The sequence below is a fragment of the Mustela lutreola genome, chromosome 4 (assembly GCF_030435805.1).
Source record: "Mustela lutreola isolate mMusLut2 chromosome 4, mMusLut2.pri, whole genome shotgun sequence".
Lineage (NCBI taxonomy): Eukaryota > Metazoa > Chordata > Mammalia > Carnivora > Mustelidae > Mustela > Mustela lutreola.
Genome location: NC_081293.1, coordinates 24,537,648 through 24,562,417, shown reverse-complemented (window position 1 = coordinate 24,562,417; position 24,770 = coordinate 24,537,648). Strand labels below are relative to the sequence as shown.

Sequence of the window (24,770 nt, the reverse complement as noted above, 5' to 3'; positions counted from 1 at the left end):
ACTAGGAGGAGAGCTATTAACAGGGATTCCTCTTTACCTAAGAAACTTCTCTGCATAATAAGGCAAGTTTTGTTTTCCAAACTTTTCCTTTCACCGACCTGCTAATGGTCTTTCTCCCCTTTATATCCTCAGGTTAGTTCTCCTCTCCTCAGGTCACTTTAGCTCCTGTTACCTCACGGTCTTTGCAATTTCCTCATCTGTGTGGGTTCCCCTTCCACAGGAACCTAAATTTGATTTTATCTCCTGTTAAAAAATCTGTCTCATGTCTGTTTGATTCTTGGTCTTGCTAGTGGGAGGATTTTAAGGGAGCAGAGGAAATTATTCCTTCTTGACTGAGTGATCTAGGGAAACGTGTGTGGAAGAGCTGTTTATTTGCCAAAATGTCTGCAAGTTGGATGGGTGGGGTACTCATACTCCCCAAAGTTGGCAGAAGAAATTCTTGGAGGGTAGGAACACTGACCTAAGTACCCCCACCACACTGCCCTGTAATCCTTGGGGTAAGAGTTCAGGTTTACGTAGGCTGGAATGTGAAGGGCAGTACTTAAGTGCCTTCTGGGATTATCATCCTGTGTGCAAAGTTGTTTCATTAATTTCTAACCGACCTTGTATACTTATTTATATGAGGAACATTTATTAGATTTGTCTTTCTTTTAAGCTTGATGATTTCACTCTGTGTATCCTGACGGTCACCTGAGTGGGCTCTCTTCTGCTCTCAGGAGAGTCCTCTATCCTAATTGGCTACATAGGCCATTTACGAATTGGCCTTGACTTGTCTCGCCAATCTCCCATCTCACTACACGTTCCCCACCAAAGTCCTTGTAGTTCCTGGAACTTGTGCTTCTCAGAATGTGATATGGGATTCATTCCTATCCCCATACCATAGATATTCACATGTGCTCTATCTTCTGCCTGCAACTGTCACCCACCTCTTTCTGTAAAACTGTCACCCCACGCACACACACTTTTATTTTTGTTTTTGTTTTTTTTTTTGGCCTGGCTAAGGTGCATTCAGTCTTCAAAGTAGGCAATTTCTCGGCCAGGAACTCTTCCTTGAACAATCTAGGTTACACTCTCCCTCCTTGCCATGCAGTTTCCACAGTGCCTTGTGCTTACTCTAGAAAGGGTTTTTAAAAGACTGGAAAGATCAAAGATTCAGCTTCCAGGAGCAAGAGGGACCAAGAAATTAGGGACCCTCTGCTTCAAACACAGAAGAGCTGGGGGAAATAAAAAACCCGATAGCAATGATTGAAAGGAAGAAAGTGGGAACTCTAGGGGTGAGGCAAGAAGAGAGAACTCAGAAGCACCTTGGGAGAGTAGACTTATTTTAAAGAAGCATGAATGAAAAAAAAAAACAAAAACAAAAAACAAACCTCGAATAGCTGACTGGAGGTGAGGATTCACTCAGGTCTTGGGTTCTAGAAAGGCAGAGGCCTGGACCAGGGACCCCTGCCCACAGCTGGAACCCCGCAGAGGACCTTAGGGAGTAGAGCATGGGGAAAAGAATTCTCCCACTTGTCCAGGACTCCAGCGAGGAAGTTTGTGGTTTGTCCGGGGCTCTGGATGAGCTGAAGTTGTCTGCTATAGAAATGGAAACCACCAGCCTGGCTACAGCATGTGTAGGTGTGAGGCCCCAGTTTACATAACCCGTATGGTGAGGGAATCCTGAAGTCAACACAAAATATCAAAGCTGGTTCCAAAGAGATGACTCTTTTTGGTCCTGTCAGACGTGATTGCAAAACCCAGTTGTTTCATCTGATCTCTCGCAGCATAAACAACCCCTACTGGAGATGAGTTTATAGTAAGAAATTATAAACTAGGGAATGAACCGCATGAGGGATGGGAGATTGGTAGGTATAACAAACAAGAGAATTCGCCTCTTAAGAACTCTATACAATAGAACAGTTTGAAAAAGACTATGAAATAGTTATGTTCACTATAATTACAAAGAGAAAATTATTAAAAAAGATAAAACAATAGAAATAGTACTATGAAAAAATAGGCAAATTCAAAGAGTACAAATACAATATATAGAAATAAAAAGTCATTTACACTAAAAAAAACCCTCAGTGGTTGGAATTCTTTTCTTATTAGGCAGTAATAATGTATCAGTCAAAAATCCAATAATAAGGGGCACCTGGGTGGCTCAGTGGCTTAAGCTGCTGCCTTCAGCTCAGGTCATGATCTCAGGGTCCTGGGATCAAGTCCCGCATCGGGCTCTCTGCTCAGCAGGGAGCCTGCTTCCTCCTCTCTCTGACTGCCTCTCTGTCTACTTGTAATCTCTGTCTGTCAAATAAATAAATAAATAAATAAATCTTAAAAATAAAAATCCAATAATATTAAAAAGGGGAAGGGAGTGCTCAGTCTGTTACATGTCCAACTCTTGGTTTCAGCTCAGGTCACAATCTCAGGGTCCATGCCCAGTGTGGCATCTGCTTGGGATTCTCCCTGTCCGTCTGCCCCTTTCCCTGCTCTCTCTCTCTCTCTCTCAAATAAATAAATACAATCTTAAAAGGGGGGGCAATAAAGAGAAGTGACATTAATCTCACTTACAAATACTCTTTCAGAAATCCTGATTCAGATATTAATACTGAATTCCAGTGGTATATCAAAATATAATTAAAGACTCCTATAGCATGATAAAAATAAAAGGAGTGAAGTTCAATCCCCAAATGAGTATCATGCTTAATGGGGAAATATTGGAAATGTCATGTTCAAGTTAGTGCAGGATAAGGATGATAAGGATGCCTTTTTTCACCTGTTTGTTTGTTTGTTGTTTTTAACTTGTCAATTTGGAATGTGATTGGTGGCAAGTGACAGAATACCTGACTGTCATTTCATATGGGTTTGAGACTACAAGAGACTGAAACAAATAGGGGGTTTATTTTTCTCAAATGAGAAGTCTGTGTTGGTTGAATGTTTTGATAGTTTTGGGTCTAAGCGAAGGTGATGTACATATTGCAAAAGCATCCTCCAAAGCTGTTCTCACCCATTTAGGCTCTCATTGCTAAAGTGTGAGAACGATTGTTTCCCCACATCCTTTCCAGCACTGGCTATTTCCTAACTTCACCTAGGGTGCTTTTTAAAAATTTTTCTTCTTTTTTTGAAACAATCCTTTTTTAAAAAAGGTTTTATTTACTTATTTTAGAGAGAGATAGAGCATGTGAGCAGGGGGAGTAGGGGGAAAGGGAAAGAATCTCAAACAGATTCTATGCTGAACTTGGTGCCCAATGCAATGCTCCATCTCACGACCCTGAGGCCATGACCTGAGTCAAAATCCAGTCAAGACACTTAACCGACTGAGCCACCCAGGTTCTTCTAGTGTGCTTCTTTCTTTTTTTTTTTTTTTTTTTTTTTTTTTTTAATTTATTTGACAGAGAGAGAGATCACAGGTAGGTAGAGAGGCTGGAGCAGAGAGAGAGAGAAAGAGAGGGAAGCAGGCTCCCTGCTGAGCAGAGAGCCCGATGCGGGACTCGATCCCAGGACCCTGAGATCATGACCTGAGCTGAGCTGAAGGCAGCGGCTTAACCCACTGAGCCACCCAGGCGCCCTAGTGTGCTTCTTTCATAGGTACAACATATCTCAGTGTGTTGATGTGTACTTCTTTAGTGACAAGTGAGGCTGAACGGAACATAATTATTGGCCATTTTTATTTCTTCATTTGTAGATTGTCAGAACGTTACCCATTTTTCTGTTGGCTTGTTTCTCGTGTGTGTGTGTGTGTGTGTGTGTGTGTGTGTGTGTGAAGGTAAATGGAATTCTTTCCATAGCCTAAGGTGCCAGATGTCACCTCAAATTCCACAGTGAAAGGTGACAATAGACCAACACCAGACCAGCTGCAGGGCAGTCTCACACTGGACTTTACAATCAAGAATATTAAAAAAAAAAAATCCAGACCAACAGGGGGACAGATTTCCTGTTCACCCCCAGCGGTGATTATCCCAGTTTGTGGAATAAAATACATGACAATGGGAGAAACAGGAAGCCAGTGCTAGTCATGAACAGAGTGATGGATGGGAAAAAAAGAGCATTTTCCTTGATTTGGTCGATCTCTTGCCATCATGAATACATCTTCATGTGCAGTTTCATGAGGTGATAACAAGTTGGTTTCCAGAGCATTTCATTGGAGCAGGCTGCTTTGCTGAGACCACAGATGAGTCCGTTGAACAGCACAGATGATTTACATTTGGCTATTTCTTTGTCCAAGGTCTGTGCTGGGAATTCCTCCTTTTTCTAGGAATTTTGGAACCAGCAGATTAGAGATTTTTTACCAAAAAAAGTGAAGCCCAGAGAGACTAGGTCACGTTGTTAGTGACAGGATAGTAGATAAAATTTTTACCAGGCGGTTATGCAATCCTTCAAGCACGTTACATATAACGACTTGTTTCATTCTTGTAGTAACCCTACACAGAAGGTATCAGTAGCATTATTCCCATTTAACAGATGAAGAAAACGAGGCCCACAAAGGCCAAGTAACATGCTTGAGACTGCATGTCAGGATTTGAACCAGGGACTTTGGCTCCAGAATCTTGACCTTAACCACTATGCTATATCTTTCTGTTCAAAGTAAATCCCCTTCAAGCGTACAACTACACTGAATTTCCCCAAGAATGAGATTACAATGGTTAAAATGTTTTCCAAATTTTTTTGAAAATATACTTCACCTCAGAACGCAATATACTCACACATCAAAGTGTGTTATAATTGAAAGACAAATTCCTTAAAAACAATCCTCATGCTTATTACATGTGAGACACTCTGATATAGTCCCCCTTCTTTCTCTACACATCTCTTACCCTTTTTTGAAAATAAAAATGCAGGCTACAACTGACTGATGAGTTATGATTCAGAGAAAGAGAAAAAAATGCTTGTTTTAATTTTTTTAAAAGATTTTTATTCTTGGGGTGCCTGGGTGGCTCAGTCAATTAAGCACCGACTTTTGATCTCAGCTCAGGTCTTGACCTCAGGGTCATGAGTTCAAGCCCTGCACTGGGCTCCACACTGGACATGGAGCCTACTTAAAAAAAAAAAAATCATTCATAAGTGATCTCTACACCCAGAATGGGACTCATACTCACAACCCCGAGATTATGAGTCTCAAGCTTCACTGACTAAGCCAGCTAGGCACCCCCCAAAAATCCTTCTTTAAACCACTCTTCTAGCTCACATCTCTGTTACGAAAGCTGTTAGTGGTTGATACATGTCAAATTTCCAAACACACAGCACTTGGAGTGGGGAAGTTGGTCAGATAATTTCTATCAAACTTATTTCTGGTCAGTAGGAATTCATTACTCTCCCTGTAGTTAATGTCTAAAGATGGTACACTGGGGCTTCTTTTTTATTTTTTTGAAGATTTTACTTATTTATTTGAGAGAGAGAGAGAGCGAGCAGGAGCAGGGGAAGAGTAGAGGGAGAGGGAGAAGCAGATTCCTCACTGAGCAAGGAGACAGGGTTTCATCTCAAGACTCTGGGATCATGACGTGAGCTGAAGGCAGATGCTCAACCAACTGGGGCACCCAGGAGCCCTATGCTGGGACTTTAAACCACCAAGCTGTAATCCTAGGAAAAAATCTGCCTTTTCTCATTCCTCAGTCATTCATTTATGCATTCATTCATTCATTCAATAAATATTTGAGCACCTACCGCATGCCAGGCATTGTGCTAAATCAGGAGTTGGCAAATGGTGGCTGGCAGGCCAACTCCGGAGTGCCACCTGTTTCTGTAAATAAAGTTTTACTGGATCAAAACCATGCCCATTCATTTCTGTACTGTCTGCGGTTGCTTTCACGCTCCAATAGCAGAGCTGAGTACAGAGACCATGTGGCCTGTGAAGCCCACAGTATTTCTTAATCTGGTTCTTTACAGAAAAAGTTGGTAGACTCTGGTGCTAGAGTCTAAAAATACAATGTCGATTTAGACTGGTCTCTGCTGTCCTGGAGGTTTGAATGGTTCTGCTCAGCTTCAGCTGGGTTTCAAGCTCCTTGGGGGGTGGGAAGAGGGGCTCAAGGCTTTTGCCTCCTTCTCATTGTTGTCTCTGAGAACACCTGTTCTCAGTAGTAGCTCAGCGGTCATGTTCCGCTGCTGAAATCTGGCAGCAGAGATGGGAAAGAAAGAAACCTGCCCACAGGGTAGAAAGGAGAGTTTATTCCTTTAATATAACAAATAGTTTTGTTTCCTAGGTGCTTGTCTGCAGCTATGAGAAGGGAGTTGTCAATTTTCATTGAGAACCTACTGTGCATCTGGGCATGTGGGTAAGAAAAAACATTTGGTTCAAGCTTTGGCACTTGTATCATGGATAGGGGAAGACAGGAGATAAATGGTTTTACTGTAATCCTTCATACTTCTGCTGGGGGACCTGCTGGGTACCTGGAGATGATTTTAGTTAACTACCTTAGGATCCCAAATGTTTGTGTTCCAAGGGCTTTTAACTTCCTTGAGTCACTCCAAGACTAGCTGCTGTGTGCCTGAGTGTGTAAGTGAGTTGTGTTTTTCCTTCCTTCATCAAACTTTCTCTTCTGGGTCAGCAATATATATATGATTTTATTTATTTATTTATTTGACAGACAGAGATCATAAGTAGGCAGAAAGGCAGGCAGAGAGAGAGATGGGGGGGAAGCAGGCTCCCCGCTGAGTAGAGAGCCTGATGTGGGACTCGATCCCAGGACTCTGGGATCATGACCTGAGCTGAAGGCAGAGGCTTTAACCCACTGAGCCACCCAGGTGCCCCAAGCACCATAAATATATTTAAAGAAAAAATACTGGTCCTTTTAGCCTGGTGGGGAAGACAGAAATAAACACATGGATACAGTATTGTGTATTGACAGTGACACAGAGGTTTTCTAGCAACACAAAGGAGGAGTTCCTAATTAGGGAAGACTTCCTGGAGGAGATGACACTAAGCTGAGCTTTGAGAAGGCTAACTGGACATGGAAGTAGTCGTAGGATATTCCTGACGAGGAACCAGCATATGGAAAGGCTAGAGGTGTTCGAAAATATGGTGCTTTCGGGGAATAGCCAGTGGAAGAGCACTGGCCCACCATCAAAGGGATTTGTGCTTGGATTTTTAATAAAAAATTATTTGTTCTCACTCATTTATTTATTCAATTTAATTATTCATTTGTAGTGGGAACAGGTTGCATGGAGCTCCTCAGTCTTTTTAACTAATGTGGTCAGCCAGTAGGTTTGCGGAAGTCCTCACTGGCTCTCAGCAGGCGTCAGGCTGCAGTCTAGGCCTGGCCTCTCTGGTAGGAGCACCAGCTGCATGAGCCAGTCAGACCCAAAAGGAATCCGACTAGGAGAAGCGCAGTTGCTGTTAAGCCAAGAAAATGCAAGGCAGGTTGGGTGACAGTGATACTGCCATCCCCTTCTGGTAAAAAACGATCGCCTGCAGGGGGGTTTGGGGGGATGGGGGTGGGGGGGTTAGGGGTTGAGGGGGGTAAGGGGGTGTTGCCCACTGCTTCTACCTCATGGCCGATCTTTCCATCTTCCTGATGAATCTGCATGAGCTTCGAGCTTTGTAGCTGGTGTCAAGAGGGGAGTTTATATGGAGACGCTTTGGGAACCGATGTCAAATGCTCAACAAATGTTCTGTGAAGTTCGGTCTATGGCAGGCAGGAAAAAGAGCAGATTAAAGGAATAAAACATAGCCTGCACAGTTTTGGAGAGCACCGGCCAGCTGGGACTCCGTTCTGCCATCCGAGGTGAGCAGGGGGGTAGGCTGATAAGTGCTAACACTTTTTGGTTACACGTGGGCTTTTAATCTTCTCAACAGCCAGGAGGAGAAATGTTAGATCGGATGACTGGAGCAGTTTCCACCCTGCTGTTTGGGGCCCCAATTACAGTGTTTAGATTTCATGGATTCTAAATTCAAGCAACATCAGAAGAATGTCTGCATAAACAGGGTTTGTGTTGATCAGGGCTTTGGGGTTTGGGGGAGTATAGGGAAGGGAAACTAACTCCATGTAGCTTAAAGAAATGAGGTGGGTTTGTTAGGAGGTTGGTTGTATCTGGCAGAACTCAAGTAGGTATTGCTGGGCCTTCCTGGGATTGTGACCTTCTTCTCTTGGGCCTGTGGATTCCCCTCCACTTTCATTTGCTTTATTCTTCCCTCTACTCAGCCTACCTTTCTCTGCCTCTCCCAGGGTTCACAGGCTCAGTTCCAGGCTCCAGCAATGAGTGGCTTGCAACTCTTGACCCCAATTACAGATCCCCAGGAAAATGAATGGAATTGACCTCTTGTGGGTCAGGTCTTTACCCCGACCCTTTCAGCTATGGCCCCAGGGAGTCAGATAGGGCCATCTATAATACTTTGACTTCTGGGAAGAATATACTTCCTGGTGGGAGTTACTAGTCTCAGAGAAGGGGATTGTGGGCTGTTCGGACTCCCCCCTAAATTGCCTCCAGGACCTCTCTGATCCCTTAGAGGAGTAGGTTTCCTTTAGGGCCCAGTTGCTTTCCTTTAGGGCTGGTTAGTGCCACGTAGGACCACACCTCAGTGTTTCTTTCTGCTTTTCTAGAGTTTAACTTTATGTCCTCGCTGGCTGCTATGGAGGTGAACGCTAGTATATAACTCTGGAGTTAAGGAGTCACAACACATAGCTTAGAAATCCTAGGAGGATACCGTGGGAGGCACTTATATCCAGGTTTAAAGAAAGAGCTTTGCAGAGGTATTACAGTTCATGATCATATATTCAAGTTATGTGGCAGAGCGAATGGGTGTGTCTTTGGCCATCCCTCATCTTCGAGTTTGCAGGCACTTCTCTGCGTTCACCCATGCCTTCTTATCAACATTAGTGTCCACTGGCCTCTGAGAGGGACCCCAGCTTCCCTATAGCAGGATTTTTGTATTCTTGCCTTGTTCCTGCCCAATGATCCTTCCCGTACTTGGGATTCCTTCAATTTTGTTACATGTCTCTAATCCATCTGTATCATTTAAGGTCAAGTTCAGGGGCTAAGTCTACCATATAGCTGTCCCTCTTATGCCATCCCTCACTTTTCTTTCTTATTTTAGAACTAATTCAATAGACATTCACTTAATAGTTTTAAACTGAGAGGAATGATGGCCACTTATATTAGTTTGCTGGGCTGCTATAACAAAGAACCACCAACTGGGTGGCTTAAACAACAAGAAATATCTTTTCTCATGGTTCCGGTGGCTAGGAGACCAAGATCAAGGTGTCAGTGGGTCTAGTTTCTTTGAGTGACCTGCAGATGGTGGTCTTACTGTGTCTTTCCTCTGTGTACATGAATCCCCGGTATCTTTTTGTGGTCCAAATTTCCTCTTTTTATAAGGATACAATTTAGATTGTGTTAGGCTTACCCTACCCTAATGGCCTTATTTTTACCCAGTCACCTCTTTAAAGGCTGTATCTCCAAATATAGTCACATTCTGGCAAGTGAGGGTTAGGGTTTCAACGTATGAATTTTAGGGGGACATGGTGCAGTCTACAACACCAATGGAGACAGAGCTGAACAAGATATACATGATCTTTGTCTTCTTGTTATTTGATAGTCTGGTAGAGAAGAGACATTAAGCAACTATTTCTGTGAATATTTGATTCATTACCATTTCAGGGGGCGTCCAAGAAACAGAATACATGGTACTTGTAAAGGTAATCTGGTGTTGAAAGCTGGTCAGAAAAGATCTCCCTGAGAAAGTGAGGTCTGAAGGAAGGGTGGGTGGAAGTCAGCCAGGTGAAGAGGACGCGTCAAGTATACGGGACAGAAAGATCCGCTTCTGTGAACTCCAAGCATTGGGAAAGAACATGACATGTACGAAGAATTTAAAGAAGCCACTGGGGTAAGAAGGCAGCTGTGGGAGAAGGAAGACACTAGAAAGTTAAAGGGTCCAGATTACACTGGATATTATATTCCGACATCCTCATTTCAATGCTTAGGACATCCAACCTTGGACTGTTTTAAAAATTTTTTGTATGGGGGAGGGGTTCCATATATGTTTTGATTTCCCTATGCTCCCATAGGAGGAGAGTCTTTCTTCAGCTCCTTTTATATTCTCCACACAGTATGCAACATAGGTTGGGCATATAGTAGACGGTCACTAAATAAATTAAGGGGTTGTAATGAGAAATGAAATTGACAGAAGACTTCTTGCCTAAAATTAGGGGCTGACCCAATCTTGGCGGACTGAGTGTCTCCTTGAGACTTTCAAAGGTGAGGACTTTTGGTAATATGTTGCCACCTAGTGCTCCTTTTTATTACAACAACAGAAGGGAAACGAAGCACTCTCTTTCATCAGCAGCAATTAATTTGTCCAACCACCGATCCTTTCATCCATTCAGCCATCCAAGTTGATGTCCACCTGCATCTCTTTCCTGTGATTTGAACGTGGCATGTTCCTTTCCACTTCCTACGGTTCCTTGATTTCCTTTCTTTTGCTCTCTCTCTCTCTCTCTCTTTGTCCCTATGCTGCAAGGGAAGCTCTCAGGCATCAGTGTCTAGATTGCCAGAGCACCCATTGTGCTCACTATTGGCATGGCATGTTCTAGATGATCTAGACCATCGTATAGTGTTAGAATTAATTGCAGACTTTCCTTTCTCTCTTTCCCCCAAAGCCAGATCGTGAATGCAAAGGGCTGTGTCTCTGCCTTAGTTAGTTCTGTGGCTCCCCTGGGCATTCTTGTACCTACAGTATAGCCAGCGCTTTAAAAAAACTTTCTGGATTGAATTTCTGTCACCTTGGCAGGGCATCTGCTTGTAAAATAATCCTTCAGGGGATTGTTGGGAAATGGGAAGACATAGCACCACAACGGATTCCAGGACAAGATATGATGGGTGGCCTGGGCCCTCTAAGTCTTTCTCTGTTTTTTGTTTTGTTTTGATTAAGTATTTTATTTATTTATTTGACAGAGAGATCACAAGTAGGCAGAGAAGCAGGCAGAGGGAGAGGAGGAAGCAGGCTCCCTGAGCCCACTGAGCCACCCAGGCACCCCATCTTTCTCTGTCCTTATGCACCTTCCGGGATGTTATGGGGTCTCTCTGGATCATGGTGGTCCCACAACCTGATAGTCCCACAGTGTGAACAGGTCTCCTGTAAACACACCACGCAGCCCGAGTTGTGTTGCAGCCCTATGCTTGCCTCATTTCTCTTAGCTGTGCTTGCAGTTTGGTTCAGGCCGCTTCTCCAGCTTCATCTTCCACCTCACCCATCACCTCCATGCACAGTATACCTCAGCCATATTACGTCACATTTGTCAACAGCTATACAATCTCCATTTATCAATGAGATATAATTGTACGAATGTGAATTTCTCCCATGTTCAGTAATGTTCCAATTAAGATTTCTCATGAGGAACTTGAAAAGCATCCTGAAAATTATATGGGGTGATGGAGGTTCATGAGAAGCCAGTGCAGTCTTGACAGAAGTAGGGTTGGGGGACTTGCCCTCCAATCTTTTTTTTTTTTATTTTTTTTAAAGATTTTATTTATTTTATTTGACAGAGAGAGAGAACACAAGTAGGCAGAGAGGCAGGCAGAGACAGAGGGGGAAGCAGGCTCCCTGCTGAGCAGAGAGCCCAATTCGGGGCTCGATCCCAGGACACTGAGATCATGACCTGAGCCGAAGGCAGCAGCTCAATCCACTGAGCCACCCAGGCGCCCCTTGCCCTCCAATCTTGATGACTGGCTACAAAACCACCATAATAAAACCTTGCGGTACTGGCGCAGGAGCAAACCAGAGAGGTCAGAACAGACCCATCTATATGTGGGAACCAAGATGCTGAAAATGGGCTCACTCCATTGAGGAAAAAATTGGATCCTTAGCTCACACCATATGCAAAAGTGAACTCCAAATGGACTAAAGAACTAAATGCTAAAAAATAAAACTATGAAACTAATGGAAGAGAACAATAGAGAAAACTTTTATGGCCTTGGGGCTGTTGAGAAGGACTTGTTAAATTATCTGAAAGGGCATATGAAGAGGAAAAAAAAAAAGATGAAGGGCTACAAAATGAAGGATTATTATCTTCAGCCAAGTTTCTAGTCTTTGAAAGTAGATTAATGTCCAGACTTTGCAAAGTCCTCTTGCAAATCAAATCAAAAAGAAAAAGAGCAATTGAAAAATAGACAAAGGCTATAAATAGACAATTCACAGAAGGTGACCGCATGTAGCTTATGGATGTGTGAAGAAATGTTCAATTTTACTAGTAGTTAGAGAGATGCAAAGTAAAACAAAAATATGTTGACATTACTTCCATGATAATTGACAGAATTTATCAAATTGGCTAATTAGATGAATCAGGATTTGTAAGGCACTTAGAATAGTATCTGGCACTTAGTAAACACCATGTGAGTGTTTATGAATAAACTACCAAGCACTGGCAAGGATGGGAGTGGGGGGACAGAAACCCTTACACTATGCAGTGGAGCATAGTATAAGGCAGTAATTCTGGGGTGTGATCCAGCAATATTTGGTGAAGGTAAGTACCCAGGACTTCTTTCAGGCTACAAGGCACCATTTGTTCCATTGGAAAATAGTGTCCACCACTAAGCAGATGAATTTTGAAAAGGCATACCCACTGCATGGTTATAGTCTTCTAGGTTCATGACTTGCCTGGGAACAGAGCTTTTGTGGGAAGAAAACGGCATGTCTTCCTTCAGCAGGGCACATGACATAGCAAAGATAGGAACTGTGTTCCAGCCCCCACAGGCCCCCTGGCTGGATGTCTTTGTACGGGACAGATTGCGTAACCCATCGCGGTGGCCTTGTGCATCCCCTTTAACTTTACCAGTCTCATCCCTGGACATATATTTCCTAGGAATTGCATGTAGGTCCATAAAAGATCAGGGACAAGGATGATTATCGTTCCTCTGTTTGTGGTATCAGAGAGGTGGAGGGGACGTTGGTATCCATTTGGGGAATGGAAGTCACAGTGTGGATGTCCAATATGGAATCCTAGGCAGCAATCAGAAGTGATAAGCTAGGATTGCAATAATAACAGCAAAAGGACAGATCTGAAAAAAGAACATGGAGTAGGGGCGCCTGGGTGGCTCAGTGGGTTAAGCCGCTGCTTTCGGCTCAGGTCATGATCTCAGGGTCCTGGGATCGAGTCCCACGTCAGGCTCTCTGCTCAGCGGGAAGCCTGCTTCCTCCTCTCTCTCTGCCTGCCTCTCTGCCTACTTGTAATCTCTCTGTCAAATAAATAAATAAAATCTTTAAAAAAAAAAAAAAAAGAACATGGAGTGAAAAAAAGTAGAAAATAAGGTGATCCGTAAGTCCAATATCATCGTCAAACATTTAAAAAATAAACTAATAAAAGTGTATACACTTTTCAAAAATACATATCCATGCATAGTAGCCTGAATAGCTATGGGACTGAGGAGAGGTGGCAGTAAGGCTGGGGATAAAGGGAAATGATAATACTAGAGAGGGGTCTTCCACGTTTCAAGGCAAAGCTGTTTACTCCACTTGGCGGAGAGGGAGAAGATCTGGTTTTGAGAAAAGAGCCCCAGATGAAAGGTAGCTTTTCACGGTGACGGTGTGGCTCCACATCCGTTTTCCTAGAGTGCTACGAGGCTGCACCCTGTTCTTCTCACTACTGGTGACTAAACTCTTTGAAAGCAGAGTCTGTGTCTTCTCTGCCTTACTTTCCCCTCTGTGTGTTGCACACAGAAGCTGCTTCATTAGAGTTGAATTAAAACTCAATCTGAGATTATTTCTTGTTCCTGCGACCGAATCTTTGTCACAGAGAGCAGAGAGTGGCTGCCGGTCCTTCCAGAAACCTCTGATCCACATTTCCATCTAAGCGTTGGTCCTACGTGGGCCCTAGCGTCCCAGGGGATCTGCCCCACTGCCCTCTCTACCTAGCGCCTCATAAACGGACCTTGAGATTCCCCCAAGCCTCTCGGGTGCCCCGCCCCTTCCCATCCTTGGTTCCGCCCCATTCGGGATAATTTGCATATGCCTCTAAGAGACCCAGCCCAGGTGCCCGCCCCACAGGCTCCGCCCCTTTCAGTCCTAGGTTTCCCTAGAGGGCGTGGCGGTTGCCAGGCGACGGGAAGACGCGCCGAGCGCCGGGTTTCTGCCCCACCTCCCGGACTGGATACAAATAACGCCGGGCCCTTTTAGACGCTGGGGGAAGTGCACAGCCCCTTCCTCAGACTCGGGCCCAGTTTCTGCGATTACCACAGCAGCCTCTGAGGCCACCCCCAGAGAGCGTCAGGATGGCCGAGGTCAGGAGTCAGTGCCCCTCTCTCTGTCGTGTCTCGCTCGACTCCTCTCCATCGTCCTTTCCTACTATCCACTTGTCCCATGTCACATCCACTGATCCCAGCATTCCCGGCCATCAACATCCTATTCCCCTTCGGCAGCCTTACCCCACCCCTCTGTCTGGATGGTTCTGGCCCCTTTACCTCCTGTCTCTCCTTCGGTCTGGTAGGCACACCCCACCCCCACTCTTAAAATTGGCGCTGTGTCATACATAGTATGAAATTCACGAGTTCCCAGACTCGCGCATGACAGGCGCCCACCCCTAGATTTTGAACCATTAGGCGACAGGCACCACACAATGGAGAGAGACGCACTGACTGGGGGCACCTGGAGGAAGGCTTCACAGATACTCACTGTCACCCTTATTCCCTGATCTTTGTCCACCTGTCACACCATGATGCCTTATCATCTGATCACCTGCTGTGACACATTAAGCTCTTCACTCATTGCCAATGCCCTGTCATTGACCACTATGTTAAATCTTGTAGTGTCATACATCCCCCCACTTTGTAGTACATCCCATCTTCAGCCTCATGGATGAGGGGTCATTTCTGCAGTCCTTTATTGACTATTTGTCCATTAACACCCTCATTTGCAATTTGGACAACCGTCAGTCCCTGTCACCACATGCTGGTCACAGTCCCCATTCACCATGGTCCCACCCTATTCCTCCATCACCCCGTTATAGTTATAGATGAGTCCTCCCTCATCTCACCTGTCACAGGGTCAGTCCCAACCAGGATCAGCTACATAATTGGTGCGGCTCAATGAAAAATGAAAATACAGAGCCCCTTGTTAACAAATTATTAAGAATTTCAAAATGAGACAGCAGAGTATTAAACCAAGGGTAGAGCTTATTGAGGGAGGGGCCCTGTGCACCCTCACAGGTTGTGCACCCACCAAAAGCCTGGTTCCCGCTTCTCTCATGGCCATTATGCCCCCATTCTATTCTACTTCCTTCTATCTCTTCTACACCATTCACGTCCCTCATCATTCCATCTCCTCTCCCACATCTGTTTCCCCCTTATAAGCACCATCTTCCTTTGGGCAAATCTCCCTCCTTCCCTTAATACACAATCCCCTTCCCACCCTCCTCCTCTTCACTCCTGGGTTCCTCACTCTCCTGTCCCTCTCACCTCCACACAGTGCTGGCCACCACACTCACCCTGTTACCCTCACTCATTCATGTCCCTTTCCTCCTCATCTCCTCCTCCTGTTCCTTCTAGCTCTCCTTTATTTGTCCCTTTAAAAAAATTAACATATAATGTTTTGTTTGCCCAGGAGTACAGGTCTGTGAATTGTCAGGCTTACACACTTTACAGCACTCACCATAGCACATACCCTCCTCAGTGTCCATAATGCAACCACCCTCTTTATACCCTCCTCCTCCCAGCAACCCTCAGTTTGTTTTGTGAGATTAAGAGTCTCTTATGCTTTGTCTCCCTCCCAATCCCATCTTGTTTCATTTTTTTCCTCCCCTACTTCCCAAACCCCCCACTTTGCCTCTCATATTCTTCGTATCCGGGAGCTCATATGATAATTGTCTTTCTCTGATTGACTTAATTTCACTCAGCATAATTCCCTTTAGTACCATCCATGTCGTTGCAAATGGCAAGATTTCATTTCTTTTGATGGCTGCATAGTATTCCAGAGTGTGTGTGTGTGTGTGTGTGTGTGTGTGTGTGTGTATGTATATATATATACCACATCTTCTTTATCCATTCATCTGTGGATGGACATCAAGGTTGTTTCCATAGTTTGGCTATTGTGGACATTGCTGCTATAAACATTTGGGTGCATGTGCCCCTTCTGATCACTACATTTGTATCTTTAGGGTAAATACCCAATAGTGCGATTGCTGGGTCGTAGGGTAGCTCTATTTTCAACTTTTTGAGGAACCTCCATACAGTTTTCCAGAGTGGCTGCACCAGCTTGCATTCCCAACAACACTGTAGGAGGGTTCACCTTTCTCCACGTCCCCGCCGGCATCTGTCATTGCCTGACTTGTTAATTTTAGCCATTCTGACTGGTCTGAGGTGGTATCTCATTTGTATTTCCCTGATGCCGAGTGATGTGGAGCACTTTTTCATGTGTCTGTTGGCCATCTGGATGTCTTCTTTGCAGAAATGTCTGTCCATGTCCTCTGCCCATTTCTTGATTGGATTAGTTGTTCTTTGGGTGTTGAGTTTGTTAAGTTCTTTATAGATTTTGGATACTAACCCTTTATCTGATATGTCATTTGTGAGTATTTTCTCCCATTCTGTCAGTTGTCTTTTGGTTTTGTTGACTGTTTCCTTTGCTGTGCAAAAGCTTTTGATCTTGAAGAAATCCCAATAGTTCATTTTTGCCCTTCCTCCCCTTGCCTTTGGCGATGTTTCTAGGAAGAAATTGCTGCAGCTGAGGTCAAAGAGGTTGCTGCCTGTGTTCTCCTCAAGGATTTTGATGGATTCCTGTCTCACATTGAGGTCTTTCATCCATTTGGAGTCTATTTTTGTGTGTGGTGTAAGGAAATGATCCCGTTTCATTCTTCTGCATGTGGCTATATAATTTTCTCAACACCATTTGTTGAAGAGACTGTCTTTTTTCCAATGGACATTCTTGACTGCTTTGTCAAAGATTAGTTGACCATATTGTTGAGAGTCTATTTTTGGGCTCTCTATTCTGTTCCATTAATCTCTATGTCTGTTTTTGTGCCAGGACCATACTGTATTGATTATGACAGCTTTGTAATAGAGCTTGAAGTCTAAAATTATGATGCCACCAACTTTGGCTTTCTTTTTCAACATTCCTCTGGCTATTCGAAGTCTTTTCTGGTTCCAAATAAATTTTAGGATTATTTGTTACATTTCTTTGAAAAAGATTGGTGGTATTTTGATAGAAATTGCATTAAACATGTAGATTGCTTTAGGTAGCATAGACATTTTCACATTTGTTCTTCCAATCCATGAGCATGGAGCACTTTTCCATTTCTTTGTGTCTTCCTCAGTTTCTTTCATGAGTACTTTATAGTTTTCTGAGTACAGATTCTTTGCCTCTTTGGCTAGGTTTATTCCTAGGTATCTTATGGTTTTGGGTGCAATTGTAAATGGGATCGACTCCTTAATTTCTTTTTCTTCTATCTTCTTGTTGGTGTATAGAAATGCAACTGATTTCTGTGCATTGATTTTATATCCTGACACTTTACTGAATTCCTGTATAAGTTCTAGAAGATTTGGAGTCGGGTCTTTTGGGTTTTCCACATAAAGTATCATATCATAAGTTTAACTTATTTGCCGATTTGGATGCCTTTAATTTCTTTTTGTTGTCTGATTGCTGAGGCTAGGACTTCTAGTACTATGTTGAATAGCAGTGGGTGATAAGGGACATCCCTGTTGTGTTCCTGACCTTAGTGGAAAAGCTCTCAGTTTTTCTCCATTGAGAATGATATTCTCTGTGGGTTTTTCATAGATGGCTTTGATGTTATTGAGGTGTGTACCCTCTATGCCTACACTTTGAAGAGTTTTGATCAAGAAAGCTTGCTCTACTATGTCAAATGCTTTTTCAGCATCTATTGAGAGTATTATATGGTTCTTGTACTTTCTTTTATTAATTTATTGTATCACATTGATTGATTTGCGGATGTTGAATCAACCTTGCAGTCCAGGAATAAATCCCACTGGGTCGTGGTGAATAATCCATTTAATGTACTGTTGGATCCTATTGGCTAGTATTTTGGTGAGAATTTTTGCATCTATGTTCAACAAGGATATTGGTCTCTAATTCTCCTTTTTGATGGGGTCTTTGTCTGGTTTGGGATCAAGGTGATGCTGGCCTCATAAAATGAGTTTGGAAGTTTTCCTTCCATTTCTATTTTTTGGGACAGTTTCAGGAGAATAGGTATTAATTCTTCTTTAAATGTTTAGTAGAATTCCCCTGGGAAGCCTTCTGGCCCTGGGCCAATCTCCTTACTGGTTATGGGTCTGTTCAGGTTTTCTATTTCTTCCTGGTTCAGTTTTGGTAGTTTATACGTCTCTAGGAATATATCTATATCTTCCAGATGGTCAAATTTGCTGGCATATAGTTGCTCATAATATATTCTTATAATTGTTTGTATTTCTTTGGTGTTGGTTGTGATCTCTTCTCTTTCATTCATGATTTTATTATTTGGGTCCTTTCTCTTTTCCTTTTGATAAGTCTAGCCAGGGGTTTATCAGTCTTACTAATTCTTTCAAAGAATCAGCTCTTAGTATCATTGATTTGTTCTCCTGTTCTTCAGTTTATATTTCATTGATTTCTGCTCTGATCTTTATTATTTCTCTTATACTGCTGGATTTAGGCCTTCTTTGCTGTTCTTCCTCCAACTCCTTTAGGTGTAGGGTTAGATTGTGTATTTGAGACCTTTCTTGTTTCTTGAGAAAGGCTTGTATCACTACAAACTCTCCTCTCAGGACTGCCTTTGCTGAGTCCCACAGATTTTGAACAGTCATGTTTTCATTATCATTTGTTTCCATGAATTTTTTCAATTCTTCTTTAATTTCCTGGTTATACCATTCATTTAGTAGGATGCTCTTTAGCCTCCATGTATTTGGGTTCTTTCCAACTTTCCTCTTGTGATTGAGTTCTAGCTTCAGAGCATTGTGGTCTGAAAATATGCAGGCAATGATCCCAATCTTTTGGTACCGGTTGAGACCTGATTTGTGACCCAGAATGTGATCTATTCTGGACAATGTTCCATGTGCACTAGAGAAGAATGTGTTTTCTGTTGCTTTGGGATGGAAAGTTCTGAATATATCTGTGATGTCCATCTGGTTCAGTGTGTCATTTAAGGCCTTTATTTCCTTGTTGATCTTTTGCTTGGATGATCTGTCCATATCAGTGTGGGAGGGTGTTAAAACACCCTAGTATTACTGTATTATTGCCAATGTGTTTCTTTGATTTTGTTATTAATTGGTTTATATAGTTGGCTGCTCCTATGTTAGGGGCATAGATATTTAAAATTGTTAGATCTTCTTGTTGGGCAGACCCTTTGCATATATATAATGCCCTTTCTCATCTCTTATTATAGTCTTTGGCTTGAAATCTAACGTATCTGATACAAAGATTGCCACCCCAGCTTTCTTTTGATGTCCTTTAGCATGGTAAATTATTTTCCAGCCCCTCACTTTAAATCTGGAGGTTTCTTTGGGTCTCAAATGAGTTTCTTGTAGGCAGCATATTGATGGGTCTCATTTTTTTTAATCCATTCCGATACCCTGTGTCTTTTGATTGGGGCATTTAGCCCATTTACATTCAGGGTAACTATTGAAAGATATGAATTTAGTGCCATTGTATTGCCTGTAAAGTGACTGTTCCTGTATATTGTTTCTGTTTTTTTCTGGTCTACTGCTTTTACATTCTCTTTTTGCTTAGAGGACCCCTTTCAATATTTCCTGCAGGGCTTGTTTGGTGTTTACAAATTCTTTTAGTTTTTGTTTGTCTTGGAAGCTTTTTATCTCTCCTTCTATTTTCAGTGATAGCCTAGCTGATACAGTATTCTTGGCTGCATGTTTTTCTCATTTAGTGTTCTGAATATAACATGCCAATTCTTTCTGGTCTGCCAGGTCTCTGTGGATAAGGCTGCTGCCAATCTAATATTTCTACCTTTGTATGTTACAGACTTCTTGTCCCGAGCTGCTTTCAGGATTTTCTCTTTGTCACTAAAAGTTGTAAGTTTTACTGTTATATGCCTGGGTGTGAGCCTATTTTTATCATTTTGAGGAGAGATCCCTGTGCCTCCTGGATTTTGATGCTTGTTCCCTTTGCCATGTTAGGGAAATTCTATACTATAATTTGCTCCAATATACCTTCTGCCTCCCTCTCTCTTTCTTGTTCTTTGGAATCCCAATTATTCTAATGTTGTTTCATTTTATCGTATCACTTATCTCTTGAATTCTCCCCTTGTGGTCCAGTAGTAGTTTGTCTCTCTTTTGCTCAGCTTCTTTCTTCTCCGTCATTTGGTCTTCTATATCACTAATTATCTCTTCTGCCTCATTTAACCTAGCAGTATGAGCCTCCATTATTGATTGCATCTCATTAACAGCTTTTTTGATTTCAGCTTGGTTAGATTTTAGTTCTTTTATTACTCCAGAAAGGGCTTTTATTTCTCCAGAGAGGGTTTCTCTAATATCTTCCATACCTTTTCTGAGCCCAGCTAGCACCTTGAGAATTGTCATTCTGAACTCTAGATATGACATATTACCAGTGTCTGTATTGATTAGGTCCCTAGCCTTTAGTACTGCCTCTTGTTCTTTTTTTGGTGGTGAATTTTTCCACCTTGTCCTTTTATCCAGATGAGAATATATGAATGAAGGAATAAAATACCAAAAGGGTGGCAAAGACCCTGAAACATGTACACTAACAAAATCAGAAGAGACCCCAAATCAAGGGCAGAAGAAAAGGGGTAAAAAGAAGTTAAAAAAAGTTAAAATATATATATATATATTAGACTGGTGAGTAGAACAGAGCCACCCACTTGATTTTGGATGTATTTTGGTCTCTTAGAAGAAACTACCTCCCAAAATTTTAAAGAAATACACACACACACACACACACACACACACATAAAAATAAGGGTAAACACAATGAAGGGATGGAATATGACTGTAAAGATGAAAATTTTAAAAAAATTATAAAAAAGGAATTGGTAAGATAAGTTGGTTGGAAAAAGAAAGAAAAAGAAAGTGGAGAGAATTTGCTGAGGCTGGAGACTAGAACAAAGCCCTGTGCTAGATATAGGGTATATTTTGATCCATTAGAAGAAATTGTATCCCAGAATTTTTTAGAAGAAAAACCCTATACGTATTCAAAAAATAAAATTAGATACAATGAAGGATAAAATATGACTATAATAATGATGGTTTAAAAAGTTTTTTTTAAAGAAAGGTATTGTTAAGATAAACAGTTAAAAACATTAAAAGAGGAAAGAGGAAAAGTTAAAAAAATAGAATAAGAAAAAAATAAAATTCAAAAAGTTTAATTAACTTTGCAAGACTAAAGAATCATGGGGAGAAAGCCATGAATGCCATGATCCATGCTTTGCTTTCCCCTCCTCTGGAACTCCACTGTTCTCCTTGATCAGTGAACTTGGTCTTGACTGGATGTTCTTGCTGATCTTCTGGGAGAGGAGCTTGTTGCAGTGATTCTCAAACGTCTTTGACCGAGGTGGAATTGCACCGTCCTGGCCAGGGGCTGGGCTAAGTAATTTGCTCAGGTTCCCTCTCAGGAACTTTTGTTCCCTGAGGGCTTTCTGTAGAGCTCTGGAGGACAGGAATGAAAATGGTGGCCTTCCAGTCTCTGGCCCAGTGGGGCCCAGAGGGGGAGCTCAGGGCCCCACTCCTCAGTGCAACCTCGGAGAAAAGTGCTCAATCACTCCTGTCTCCCTGGTCTCCAGCTGCACTACAAGCTCACCTGGCCTGTGACTGAGCATTTCTGTCTCTGGCACATGGCCCTGTTTATAGTCTCCAAACACAGCAGATTCCTGCTGCTCTGCTATTCTGGTGGAGGAAGGTGGGTCTCCCCAGATCTGCCACTTGTGGGGTCAAAGAGCAGTGGTCTGACTGTGCCGTGGATCATGGTTTAAGGTGACCCCAAGCTGAGAGCTCACTCCTCGGTTCTGTCTCTGTATTTGGCTTCTCCACTCTGATACCTGGGAGCTCTGCTACACTCAGACATCCCCTATCCTTCTGTTACCCCACAGGAACTGAGACCACAGTGTTCCTGGGAGGGCTCCACCCCTGCTGAGCCTCTGGAGTGATGTCCCTCAGTGGAGCAGACTTCTAAAAGTCTGGATTTTGTGCTTCGTTGCTCCGCCGCTTGCTGGGAGCCGGCCCCTTCCTCCGCAGTCTATCTTCCCATTGTTTTGAATTCACTTCTTCACATGTTCTGCCTTTCAGAAAGTGGTCGATTTTCTGTTTCTAGAATTGCTGCTCTTCTTCTCTTCAATTTCCTGTTGGGTTTGTAGGTGTTTGGAATGGTTTGATAACTATCTAGCTGAACTCCTGCTGTCATCTCAGTCTGCTACTCGTCTGCCATCTTGACTCTTCTAGTATTTTCTCTTTATTTGCTTTTGAGCATTCCCTCCTTTTCTCCCTTGCCAATTATCTTGGTTTATTTCATTCTTTTTCATTCTCCACACCTAAGCCGTAGATAACAACATCATGCAGAAATTATTTCCCGGTCTCCCTTCCCCTTCATGATCTCTCATTTCTTCTCTTCTTCTATTTTTCTTCTCACTTAATGTCAGTTAGGTTTTCCTCATTTCTGCTTCCACAAGCCTCTATTAACACTCTGGCCTCATTTATCACTGTAGCTCTCCTCTCTTTTTTCCTTTTTTTTTTTTTTTTTAAAGATTTTATTTATTTATTTGACAGACAGATCACAAGTAGGCAGAGAAGCAGTCAGAGAGAAAGGAAGGGAAGCAGGCTCCCTGCTGAGCAGAGAGCCCAATGTGGGGCTCGATCCCAGGACCCCGAGATCATGACCTGAGCCGAAGGCAGATCATGACAGGCTTTAACCCACTGAGCCAACCAGGTGCTCCTCCTGTCTTTTTACCTTGTTGTTGTCCCACTGATTGGTATTCCCGGTGCCTAAAACAGTGCCTGGTAGATAGTAAATGCTCACAAGATAGGTAAAGCCTGTAGGAGGCAGCAACGTAAGGAATGAACTTCCCTCCCACAGGGAATTGTAGCATTAATAGTTGATGGGTTATGTTTTCAGATAATGCAAGTAAGGAGTTTGATACCTGCCATAAAATGGGTTCAAAATTCTACAAGGGACCTATAAGAAGATGGAATTACTCCCAGCAGCCAGAAAGAAAGCAAATTTCCTTAAGGAGGAAAGCAAATTTCTTTGATTAGCGGTAAAGTGTTGATGTTGAAGCTCTTTTTAAGGTAGAATACCAAAGCATAATGTTGCATACATAAATAAGGCCTTTCAAACTTTATCAGTTCCAAAGTCTTGAGTGGGTCTGTGTGGTCTACAGATTAATCCACTCCATTGCCTTTAGAATTCCAGTCAAGGACTCCAGTCCATCCTTAATTCCATGTCTAGTCTTCTCTTTCCATCTCCCTGTCATGGTTCCTACATGTTAGCCAACTTGAAGGAACACCATAGTTCATTTCTGACTGATTCGTGTTAAAATGTGCTTCCAAAATAGATACCATTAAATTCTCTGACAGTCAGACACCACCTGGTTATTGGTCACAGCTCAGAGACTATTTTTACTGTGCTTTTGGTAATGGTATATTTTTGAAATGACAATATGAACAAATCTCATAAAAATACTTTTTAAAAACTTTACTTTCTTTGATATTTTTTCATTCCTGTGCTAAGTGCCAGGTGTACAGGGAAAACCTAGTCTGAAAACAAATCATTAGCTAGCGATCAAGTGTTGACATTAATACCATTTACAGGGATGGAGTTGAGAACATGGCCGTGATACATTTTGGTGTGTGCTCATGTTTAGCATCAACAAGGGGAAAACACAGGGCAGCAGCAGCACCACATTTTCTTAATACAATTTTTCTCTTCTTTGTGGAATTGCTATATTGTGATATTGGCAATAGCTGTTTTTAGTTAGGAAGAAAGCCACTGTTGAGTTTAACATTAGTACTAATGTTACTATACAAATTGTAATAGGTTTGCTTGTTACTCCATATCTATTTTAAGATGTGGATTCTTTTGCTTGGGTGTCATCTTTGGAAATCAACAGTACAAGTGTTTTTGAAAACCAAAAATATGGGGCGCCTGGGCGGTTCAGTGGGTTAAGGCCTCTGCTTTCGGCTCAGGTCATGATCCCAGGGTCCTGGGATCCAGCCCCACATCAGGCTCTCTGCTCAGCAGGGAGCCTGCTTCCTCTTCTCTCTGTGCCTGCCTCTCTGCCTACTTGTAATCTTTCTCCATCAAATAAGTAAATAAAATCTTAAAAAAAAAAAAAAAAAGAAAACCAATAATATGTAGACTTGTAACTGTCCGTCAGAACAATGTATTGACCAAACATGCTTGAACACGTACCAACAACAGGCGTCTGGGGGAGAGGATGATATACACAGTCCTTGCAGCCGAGCATCTGGGAATGCCCGGCCCCCTCAATTGGAGGCAGCCTGCTTCTTTTTTCTGTTATCTCCCCTTCTCCAGAGATCACCTGTAGTTAATTAGATGATTCCTTAAAATGCATTTACCAATCCTATACTGCTTGATCAGGCATATCTTGTTTATCTATAATCTCCTTCGACTCATTTGTTGATTATTATCTTGTATCTAATAAATACAGGACTGAGGAGTTGTTCTGGGTGGCAGTTTCCTCAACTGCCGACCCCTGCTCCCGTTCTCTTGAAGCTGAATTGTTTGTACCTCATTCTTCTCCTGGGTGCTATTGGAAAGCAGTGTAGGCTTTCTCTATATTGGGCAATATAGGCTTGTCAAGGCAGAACGTAAACAAGATTGCTTACCCTAAATCTGCAGGATGAATTTAAATTTTACTTTATTTTGGGGATTAGAGAAATCATCTCAGTTGATTTCTTTGATTAGCAAT

General features: G+C 42.6%; 1 protein-coding gene across 3 annotated transcripts in view; it reads left to right on the top strand.

The window, feature by feature from the left end:
• CFAP58 (cilia and flagella associated protein 58) overlaps positions 1-24,770 on the top strand; it is a 122,469-nt gene that overhangs the window by 2,464 nt on the left and 95,235 nt on the right. Inside the window, exon 1 of one of the 3 annotated variants that reach the window (XM_059173264.1) lies at positions 7,436-7,697. The exons of 1 other annotated variant lie outside the window; for it this stretch is intronic. Coding sequence is in view for 1 of the 2 variants with exons in the window: in XM_059173262.1 (XP_059029245.1) it covers positions 14,176-14,184 (9 nt within the window). In the remaining variant the exon portion in view is untranslated. Of the gene's footprint in view, positions 1-7,435; positions 7,698-14,000; positions 14,185-24,770 lie in introns of those variants that run through there. One more of the 3 variants, XM_059173262.1, reaches the window with a different exon arrangement.